The 10,940-nt window shown below is 39.4% G+C and overlaps 1 protein-coding gene across 2 annotated transcripts in view; it reads left to right on the top strand.

The window, feature by feature from the left end:
• The first annotated feature begins 373 nt into the window (after window positions 1-373).
• The window catches only part of COQ3 (coenzyme Q3, methyltransferase), a 29,050-nt gene continuing 18,483 nt past the window's right edge, over window positions 374-10,940 (top strand). Inside the window, exon 1 of one of the 2 annotated variants that reach the window (XM_027855785.1) lies at window positions 374-482. In XM_027855785.1, coding sequence (XP_027711586.1) covers window positions 374-482 — 109 coding nt within the window. Of the gene's footprint in view, window positions 483-8,510; window positions 8,610-10,940 lie in introns of those variants that run through there. The other variant, XM_027855795.1, reaches the window with a different exon arrangement.

Below are 10,940 nucleotides of genomic sequence, written 5' to 3'. Positions count from 1 at the left end.
ATCCTACTACAACCAACAATTAGCCTCGCAGTATTGGACAAGTCATTTAACTCCAATCTGGCTTCAGTTTCCTCATCTGTAAAATGAACGCGCGTGACTAGAAGTACGTTTTGTGATTTAAACCACATTAATTACTAGCGAGATTCTGGGGTCTTAAAACTGAAGACCAGCGGGCAGGCTAGGGTTTGCCTCCTCTCCTCTCTTGCTCCTCCCCTTTCCAAAAAGGACCACCCACCACCAAAAAAGGCGCCAGAGAAGAACTCGCGTCCCCGCGAGGCGCGAGACGGCCGGGCACACTGTGTCTGGAACCTTTACGAAGCAGGTGCTCGTTTGCTGGAGGGACCGGAAAGGGCAAGGGACACGAGCACCGGCAATGCGGGGAGGTGGTGGGCTGAGGGCCGTGGGGGCTCGCGGCTGGGGGCTAGCTGGGGTTCGGAGCGCGGGCCGAGGGGCCGGACCTCCGCATGCAACAGCAGCAGAAGGTGAGTGTCGATCGCGCTCCCTCCCGCCCTTGGGCACACGCTTAGCGGGCGGATAGGGGGTTGTGGTAAATGCGCAGGCGCGGGCAAGGAGGCCGGGGAGGAAGGGGAGGAAGGGGGCAGGGGGAAGGAATTACGAACTCCGGCGGAAAATGTCAGCCTTGGGGCGGGGCCGAAAGGACCAGGGCGGAGGAAGCTGACATTGAACTTCTGTGCCCGCAGGTTCAGGTGACCTGGGAGATCACAATCCGGCCCCAGAGTACCTTTCCAGAGTTTTAAAAAAATTAAACATTATTTTCTTTCCTTCCCTCCCATTTAAAACAAACAAAAACCCGCTTGTAACCGTTATTCATAGTCAAGCACGACAAACTGCCATACCGGTTGAGACCAAAAGTGTCCATCTCGTCCTGCATTTGAATCCATCACCTGCGTTACCCACTTTTTAGGAAGTGGGTAACGCAGATTATCATCTGACCTCTGTAATGATGGTTCTCATTGCATTGATCTGTTCTTAAGCCTTTCAGAGTTTTATCTGTGTGTCTAAAATGTATTCATTTTGAACTTAAATACAAAAAGAAAAAAATCCATTTCCATGTATATGGTACAATACAAAGAGGATTTAATATGAAACCATGAATCTCCATTTCAGTTTGCTTTTTTTAAAATATGTAATAAATACTAGACATTATTGTCAAAGCTACCCTGGTTTTCTGTGCTTCCTTCTGAGTTTTCTTTTGTTTTCTGCTGTGCACTCTATTTCTTTTCTCCTTCCCTCCTCACCCCTCCCCACTCTTCGCTAGAGTAGGCCACCATTAGATAATATATATGAGTGTGTGTCTGTATATATATGTATAAACCATACTATACATACTTCTATATGTCAGTTCTCTGAAGGCAGATAGCATCTTCCTTCATAGGTCCTTTGTAATTGATTTCAGTATTTATAACACTCATAATGACTTAGTCATTCACAGTTCTTTGAAAACTATTGCTGTTACGGTATACCTACAACATTCTCTTGGTTCAGCTCATTTCACTCTTCACTATTTCATGCAAGTCTTTCAGTGTTTTGTTTTTTTTTTTGGCTCTCTTTTTTATTGTTTGTTTTTTTATTTTTTAAAATTAATTTATTTTGATTTATCAACAATCACTTCCATAAGCTCTTGAGTTTTAAATTTTTCTCCCCCCCCAGACGGCTTGCAATCTAATATAAGCTATACATATACATACATTCTTATTAAACATATTTTCACATTAGTGATGTTGTAAGTAAGAATTAGAATTAATAGGAAGAGCCACCAGAAAGAGGAAACAAAACACAACAGAAGAAAAAAATGCTTTTCTTTCTCCTTTCTTCTTTTCCCTCCTCACTAATGTTTTGCTTTTGATCACTGTCTCCCTCAGTCCCACCTCCCTTCTATTAGCCCCCTCCCTTTTCTTTCCCCTTTTCCCTTCTACTGCCTATAGGGCATGTTAGATTTCTATACCTAACTGATTATGTTATTCCCTTCTTAAGCCAAATCTGAAGAGAGTTAAGGTTCAAACAATGCTAATCTCCCTCCCTTCCTTCCTTCTGCTGTAATAGGTTTTTGTGCCTTTTCCTGTGATACAATTTACCCTTGACTGACTCCTCCTTTCCTTTTCTCTCAGGACATTTTCTTAGTTAGATTAGATTAATTCACTTACTTGGATCCATTGAACCTACATGATTAGATTTTTTCATCATTACATCAAAATCAATTTATACCCACCCCCTGTATGTATACCGCTTTTACATGGTGTAATAACAATACAGTTCTGAAGAGTTAGGAGTGTCATCTTCCTTTGTAGTGATGTAAAGAGTTTGTCCTTATTAACAACATGTTGTTACTTTCTGTCCCATTTACCTTTTTATGTTTCTCTTGAGTCTTATATTTGAAGATTAAATTTTCTGTTGAGCTCTGGTCTTTTTATCAGGAAGGTATGGAAGTCCCTTATTTCGTTGAATATCCATCTCCTCCCGTGAAAGATCATGTTCATTTTCACTGGGTTCAGTGTTTTTCTAAAATCAACCAGCTCATCATTTCTGATAGCACAGTAATATTCCATCACAATTATGTACCACAACTTGTTTAGCCATTCCCTAATTGACTCATCCTCTCAATTTCCAGCTCTTTACCACCACCAAGAGAGCTGCTGTAAAGATTTTAGAACATATACATTCTTTTCCTTTTTCTCTAGTCACCTTGGGAAGCAGGCCTGATAGTGGTATTGCTGAGTCAAAGGATATGCACAGTTTTGTTTTGTTTTTGCCTTTTTTTTTTTTTTGCTAGGCAGTGAGGTTAAGTGACTTACTCAGGGTCACACATCTAGTAAGTGTTATGTGTCTGAGTCTGGATTTGAACTCAGGTCCTGACTCCAGGGCCAGTGCTCTATCCACTGTGCCATCTAGCTGCCCCCTGATATGCACAATTTTATAACTCTTTGGACATAGTTCCAGATTGTTCTCCAAAATGGTTGGATCAGTTCACAGTTCCACCAACACTGTGTTAGTGTTCTAATTTTTCCACATCCCCTACAACATTTGTCACTTTCCCTTTCTATCATTTTAGCCAGTCTGATAGATGTGAGATGATATCTCAAAATTGTTTTAATTTGCATTTCTCTAATCAATAATGATTTAGAGCATTTTTTCCCATGACTATGTATAGTTTTTATTTCTTCATCTAAAAACTGCCTGTTCATATCCTTTGACCATTTGTCAGTTGGGGTGTAACTCATATTCTTATAAATTTGACAAAGTTCTCTAGAAGTGTTCTTATTGTATAAATTGTTCTGTTTCTACTACTTTACTCTGCATTAGTTCATACAGGTCTTCTTAGAGGTCTCAACTCATGTCATTTCTTGTTGCACAATAATATTCTATTACATTCATAAATTATTTATCATGTTTTTAGACCATTATTTGTTTAGACATTCCTCAATTCAGTGGCCACTCCCTTAGTTTCCATTTCTTTGTTATTATAAATAAAATACAGAAGTTTTCATTTAAGTCTGCAGTCATTGAGTAAGCATTTAATGGTGTATCAGTGTTCTGAGCAACAGTGGAGGTAAATGAAAGGCAAAAACAGTCATTGTACTAAAGGAGCTTATGTTCTTTTTTAGTTAATTTTTTTCAATGAATTAAACTCTTTTTTTATCCCTCAGCACTCCCCACCATCAATTAAAAAAACTCAGACCCTTGAACCCTTGGAACCCTTGTAACAAATATGCATGGTCAAACCAAATTTTCCCATTGGCCGTATCCAAAAAATAAGTATCTCATTCTGCATCCTAAGTCTATCATTCCTCTGCAAAGAGGTTGGTAACATACTTCATCGTTGGTCTTCTGGAATCTTGGTCATTGCATTGATCAGAGTGCATGTGGCTTTCAAAGTTGTTTGTCTTTACAGTATTGTTGTTATATGAGTTGTTTGTGCTTTGCTCGTTTACATCTGCATCAGTTTATACAAGTTGACCCAGGTTTCTCTGAGACTTTCCTATTTCATCATTTCTTTTTTCTTTTTTTCTTTTTGTTTGTTTGTTTGTTTTTTAGGCACTTGGGGTTAAATGACTTGCCCAGGGTCACATAGCTAGTAAGTGTCAAGTGTTTGGTCTGAGGCCAGATTTGAACTCAGGTCCTCCTGACTTCAGGGCCGGTGCTTTATCCACTGTGCCACCGAACTGCCCCATTTCATCATTTCTTATGGCACAGTAGTATTCCATTGCCTTCATGTATCATTATTTATTCAACCATTCCCTAGCTGATGGACATCCCCTTAGTTTCCAATTCTTTGTTACCATGAAAAGAGTTGCTATAAATATTTTTGTACATATGGGTGATTTTGATCTCTTTGGGGTATAGACATAGTAGTGATATTGCTAGGTCAAAGCATATGGAAAGTTAGTAACTTTAGGGGTATAATATCATATTGCTTTCCAGAGTAGATAACCAGTTCACTGCTTTACCAACAGGTTTAGGATATACCAAAATCCAATAAAGGAAACATGGAGTACATAATAAGACAGTAAAGCACGCTATCTTTAAATATATTTCTAATATGTAGGGCAGTCAGGGAAAATGAAAATAGGTCAAGTCTGATGACTGACGGCCCAGGTAGAATTGGGCATCCTGCTGGGACCCTGGGTCAAATAGGTTTCCCCTCAGTTAGGAAGAGCTCTCCTAAGTAGCAATTGATATTTTAAGGCAGGGATGGAGAACCTGCAGCCTGGAGGCCACATGTGGCCCTCTAGGTCCTCAAGTGCAGGCCCTCTGACTGAATCCAAACTTCAATAAACAAATCAGTCAAAGGGCCACACTTGAGGACCTAGGGGGCCGCATGTAGCCTCAAGGCTGCAGGTTCCCCACCTCTGTCTTAGGTGTTTGCAGGAGCCTGTCAGCTGTTTAGTATCCATGCAATTAAGCACAAATTCTGCCCCTTTGGTGTAGAAGCAGGCCAGTCGGTCAGCTCCCTCTTTTTTCTCTGTGGAGGATCTTAATTTCTAGGCTTGTGAATTTACTACATTTTTTTTTCAGTCTCTGGTTTCTCCCTTCTCCCCTCTCACCATAAATTTTTGTGTAGAGGGAGCCTAGGGAGACCCTTTTTCCACTAGCCGACTAGGGAGTGAGAGGTTAAAGCTGTCATCAGCAGCAGCAACTTCTTTCCCTGCTTAATTTCCTGCCATATTTTAGCTTATTTGGGGAGGCCATTTGGGAGTCTAGGACAGGAAGCATTTTTAAATATCTCTTGAGACCAGAGACTGGCAAAACTTTTCTTCCAGCCTCAGGGAATCTCAGGATCCAGAAGCTACCCTGGAGATAATTCATTTTCGGTAAGGAAGTTGCCACTACTTTAATTCAACCACAGAAATATCACAATCTTATGTGTTGATTTTGATTTTAGAAGTTCCAACCTCCAGATTTTGCAGATCACACAGTTAGCCAGCCTTAAAAGCACCCTTTGGGCACCTTCTAATATTCTCAGTGTAGGTAGGTATTGGCATAGAAAAGAGTGTGAACCACAAGCAGTCTGTTTTAGATTAAGGTCCTTATAGATTTTGACATCCCAACCTCGTTACGGGGGTTTTTGATTTTTCTTAGGGGCTTCTTCATTTAGTTGGGTGGGGAGGCTATTGAGTTTATTACAGCTCAGGTCTGAGGTGGCATCTCAGAGTTCACAGCTCTTTTTGTAGTGATAAAGAATTGGAAACTGAAGGGGTGCCTTTCTAAGATTCTTGTATGTTACCCTCCTTCAGTCTTTCAGCAGCTGACTTGCTTGTTGACATTCCATCTCCCACTTCTTTGTACTGACTGCTGCCATACCTGGAATCCACTCCCTCCTCACCTTTGCTTAGAATTCTCTGACTTCCTTCCAGGCCTCTCTCAAGTGTTACATCACACTAGAGGACTTTATTACCTCTTCCTCTCCTTTTCTCACTCCTCCCAATTTCTAGTACACTTCTACTAAAATCAGTTTGTTTTCATTTTGCATTTGCTTTTTATGTATTGGTTTTTCTCAGTAAAGTAGAGGTTCCTCAAGAGTTTCTTCTTTTTCTTAGTATACCCCACATGAAATATATTTTTAAAATTTTGGATTCATTTAAAAAATTTTGAATTCCAAATTCTCTCTCTCCTTCCCACCCATTGAGAAGGCAAGAAGTATGATACCCATTAGTGGGCCCTGTTTTTGACCCATAGAAGGCACATAAATAAATGCTTGTAGAATGATTGGATGAATGAATGAATGTACCCTTTTTTTGTGGAGACAATTAAACTGAGATTATGTGACTTGTCCAAAGGGGACATGGCTATTCTGGTAATTTCCAAGGGACGTATATCATAGTGTCATCAGTTTAGAGCGTAAAAGGATTTTGAGGTCGTCTAGTCCAGCCCCCTCATTTAACAGATGAGGAAATACACTCAGAAGTGACACAGTGATGAGTGATGGTTTTGGAGTCAGGAAGACCTGGGTTCAAATTCTGCCTTAGATACTTACTAGTTATGTAATCTAGGCCAAGTCACTTAAACCTGTGCCTTAGGTTCCTTATATGTAAAAGGGGTGGACTCTCCATGGTCTCTAAAATCTTTTCTGGCTCAAATTATATTATCCTAGGAGAAATAGTTTGCCTCAGGTCACACAGCTATTTAGTGGCAGAATATGGACTAGAACTTTTGCTGTACTAACTTTCATTACACTGGCTACTTCCCCTTACCATGCAGGAGACCCTTAAGTTCACTCTTGGGAGCCAAATCATAGTCACTTACTCCCTGGCCTTTGGCCTTAAAGCTGGAACTGGCCTCATCTGAAGGCATTTCTGAGTGTGACTGCATATGTAGTGATCTGACATGACCCCCCCCTCCCAAAAAAAAATGTAATACAAGGCAATCTGGCAAGGCAAGAGAACTACAAGTGAAATACTAAGGAAATCTCAGAGGTGATACATGCTCTGTGATGTATTAATTTTCACAATGTTTGAAGATTTGTAGGGAGGGTATTCTTGGGAGGCTATTGGGGGTAAGAAACCATTGTCTCCTATTTTCAGCAGGACTTCTTAAACTTTTTCCACTTGTCGCCCCTTCAGTAATTCTTAAACTGTTTAAGAAGCATTATTGCACTGTTGGTGGAATTGTGAACTGATCCAACTATTCTGGGGAGCAGTTTGGAACTAAGCCCAAAGAGCTATAAAACTGTGCATATTCTTTGATCCATCAATATATAAGGAAAAATTACCTATTTGTACAAAAATATTTATAGCAGCTTTTTGTGGTGGCTAAGAATTGGAAATTAAGAGAATACCTATCAACTGGGGAATGGCTAAACAAACTGTGGTATACGATTGTAATGGAATATTATTGTGTTACAAGGAATGCAAAGCAGGATGATTTCAGAAAAACCTGGAAAGATTTACATGAACTGATGTAAAGTGAAGTGAACAGAACCAGAGAACATTATGCACAGCAACATCAATATTGTATGATGAAGAATTGTGAATGACTTAGCTATTCTCAGCAATACAGTGATCCAGGACATCCCAAAGGACTAATGATGAAGCATACTATCTGTCTCCAGAGAAAGAACTGATATTGTTTGAATATAGATTGAAATATGCTATTTTTCACTTTCTTTCATTCTTTTTCTTTTATTGAAATTTCTTTGTACAGAATGACTAGTATAGAAATGTTTTACATGATTGCACATGTACAACCTATATCTGATTGCTTACTGTCTCAGGGAGGGAGAGGGGAGAAAGGGAGGGAGGGATAGAATTTGGAACTCAAAACTTAAAAAAAAATGTTAAAAAATTGTTTTAACATGTAATTGGGGAAAAAATACAATATATATTAAAAAAATGAAGTGTACCAAGTTCGAGAGATTTCATACCCAAAAAAGAAAAGAAACCACTGTCTTATTCCTCCCCCCTGCCATGCATAAATATAGAATTAAATTTAAGCCCAGCTGAAGGTTTTGTGCTTCCTTCATATTATTAGTAATAGCTTTTTATTTGTGGGGAGATGAATGCCATAGAAAAATAACACATTGACAAATCAGATAAGCCAAAAGAGCACATTAAGCCTCACAGTTTCGGAGGGCCATCTGCTGAGATAACCTTGATGCAGTGCCCTTTTTAGGAACATGGGATTTTAGAACTGTAAGTTGTCTGAAACGTAATTGTGGCTTTACTAGCTTTATTTTGTTACTATATTTTAATGCCAACTTTGGTAGAATTTTCTCTAAGGTCAAAACTCTATTAAACATACTATTTATACTGAAAGTTACAGACATTGCAAGGTATAGTTCCCACCCAAGCTCTCCGGAAGTCTTCAGGACCCAGAGAATGAAGGAGCCTCAGGACACCAAATATGGAGGTGCCATAGGATCCTCCCTATAAAGGGCTACCTCTCTTAGTTTGGTATTATTAGAGACTTAGGGAGCTCAAGAAGATACTGCATTTACCTACTGTACTAACTTCAGATCATAGAATTTAAAGGTGGAAAAAATGTTAAAGAACAACTCAGAGGCCACGTGATATAGTAGAAAGAGACTGCTGGACTTGGAATCTGGAAGAACTGTGGTCCAGTTCTACAAACGCAATTAAAGCCGACATAATCTGGTGAGTGCTTTGCTTCGATGATCTTGAGTCATAGAATTTTAAAAGATCTCAGTGGCCGTCTGGTCCAACTCATGCATAAAGCGAATCCCTACTCTAACACATGCAACACATTCTAGCCTCAGCTTGAAGAGTTCCAGTGGTCGTGTTGGTGTTGGGGAGCCCACCACCTCCAAAGGTAGCACATCCTACGTTTGGACACCTGATTTTTAGGAAGTTTTTCCTGACATTAAGCCTAAATTTGCCTCTTTGCAACTTTCCATTTGTTGCGCCTGGTTCTGCCCTCAAAGAACAAATCTGATCTCTCTTCCACATGACTTTTTTTCAGATATTTGAAGACAGTTATCATGTCAACCTTGAATCTTTTGCTCTCTAGGCTGAACATTCCTAGTTCCTTCTACCAATCCCACCTAATTTGGACTCAAGGCCCTTCAGCATCCTTGTGGCCCTTCCTTGGATGCTCTCTACCTTACTTAAACTGTTGCTCCCAGAACAGAACACAACTCTCCAGGTGTGATAAAGTACTCCAGGGCAAAGTACAGAGGGACTATCATTTCCTTATTCTTGGAAGCCATGCCTGTTTTGATGTAGCCCAAGATGGAATTGACTTTTTTGGCTGTCACATCATATTATTTACCTATATGTAGTTTACAATCTACTTTGGATCTTTTTTAGACCAGCTATTGAGTTACCATGTGTTTGAAGGGAATTATTGGATCATTGATCACACATACACACACACGTTTGTGTGTGTGTGTGTGTGTGTGTGAGAGAGAGAGAGAGAGAGAGATGGAATACAAAATACTTTAATAATATAATGATACAAAATAAACTAGATAATTATATAATATGATAGACCATATATTTTAATATTATCTTGCTATTGACACATATATAATAAATCTTATTTATATATGATCATATAATTTGTATTTGTATATACATGTGTGAATATATGTATGTGTGTGTATATGTGTATATGTATATACATATATGTGTATAATTTTATTAATGATCTAATAATTTCCTTCCAAAGACACAGTTAAACTCATTAGCTGGTTTGAAAAAGACCTGAAGGTTTTAGTTGATTGTAAACTAAATATGAGTAAGCAGTATGATGTAACAACCAAAAAAGTTAATAATTATATTAAAATATTATATATATTTAATGTTATTTACACACATATATGTGTATGTATATGTAAAATGAACTGTGAATTTGCTAGAATTATTGATTTAACAACTTTTAAGCTCTTTGCTCTCATACTTCTCCCTAACCCCCACCCCAAAAAGCATTTAGTTTTAAAACTGTCATATTGTTCAATATGTTCAGTGTAGGTTAAAACTGGGAAGTTCCCCCCCCCCGCAAAAAAAAAGTATTTACCATTTCCTTACATTATACTAATGTATTTTGTGTGACCTTGCACATTGGGGCTTGCCCAAATAATCCATCATCTCTTCCAAAGGGACATTTCCAGTACTTTAATGGCTTGAGGCTTTTATTGATAAAGTTACTCCCTCTAAATTTGTAAGTAATTGTACTGTTTCTGATTCTGTTCTTGTCCATGGCCTTCCCTAAATCATCTACAGAAGAGATACCCAACAGACTATGGGACTTCCTTTAGTTCTTTTAAATTTCTTTGGGCACTAGTACAGTACTAGATGTCCGAATTTTATCTCTTGCTCCCTTGCTACATGACTAGCTCACCTTCTTTTCCTGTTTCCAAAGGAATAATTAAGTCAGTAGGCTGGGGAAACATTCAGTGTCCTTTCTTTGAAATATAATTTTCACTGCCATGCTACCATTCATTGTTAAAGCTTACTTTCAAGGATCCGAAGCCCTGGAGTGGCAGTGGTGGCAACTGCAAGGGGTGGGGAATGGGAATGTGTTCCCAGACAGTATTGTCCACAAATGGTGGGCCAGGAGCCACTCTCCCTCAGTCACAGATGGGAAAACAAGCCCAGAGGTTAACACACTGAATTTCTAAAACATTGAATTGCCGGAGACAGAACCAAGATGACAAGCACTCAGCCAAGCTCTACCAACTTTCCTCTCCAAACAACTTTAAAATAACAGCTCAAATCAAATTCAGGAGTGGCAAAGGCAACAGAAGGTGAGACTGAGGCATTCTTCCAGCCCAGATCAACATAGGAGTTCAGAAAAAGAAGTCTGTGACAGGGGGGAGGAGATTGGCTGGGGCCTATGTGAATGAAACGGTAGTGGTGGGACCAGGTGGTGGTGACAGAAGCAGCAGCAGCTTTGGGACCTCTCAAGCCAGAAGTGGTAAGGGGACCTGACAACAGTCAGAGAGAGATTACAGAGTACCTCTGTAG

Source organism: Vombatus ursinus, unplaced genomic scaffold (genome assembly GCF_900497805.2).
Source record: "Vombatus ursinus unplaced genomic scaffold, bare-nosed wombat genome assembly UNPS02000582.1, whole genome shotgun sequence".
Taxonomy (NCBI): Eukaryota; Metazoa; Chordata; class Mammalia; order Diprotodontia; family Vombatidae; genus Vombatus; species Vombatus ursinus.
The sequence above is the reverse complement of the archived record's forward strand: the minus strand, read 5'-3'. Positions and strand labels throughout refer to the sequence as shown.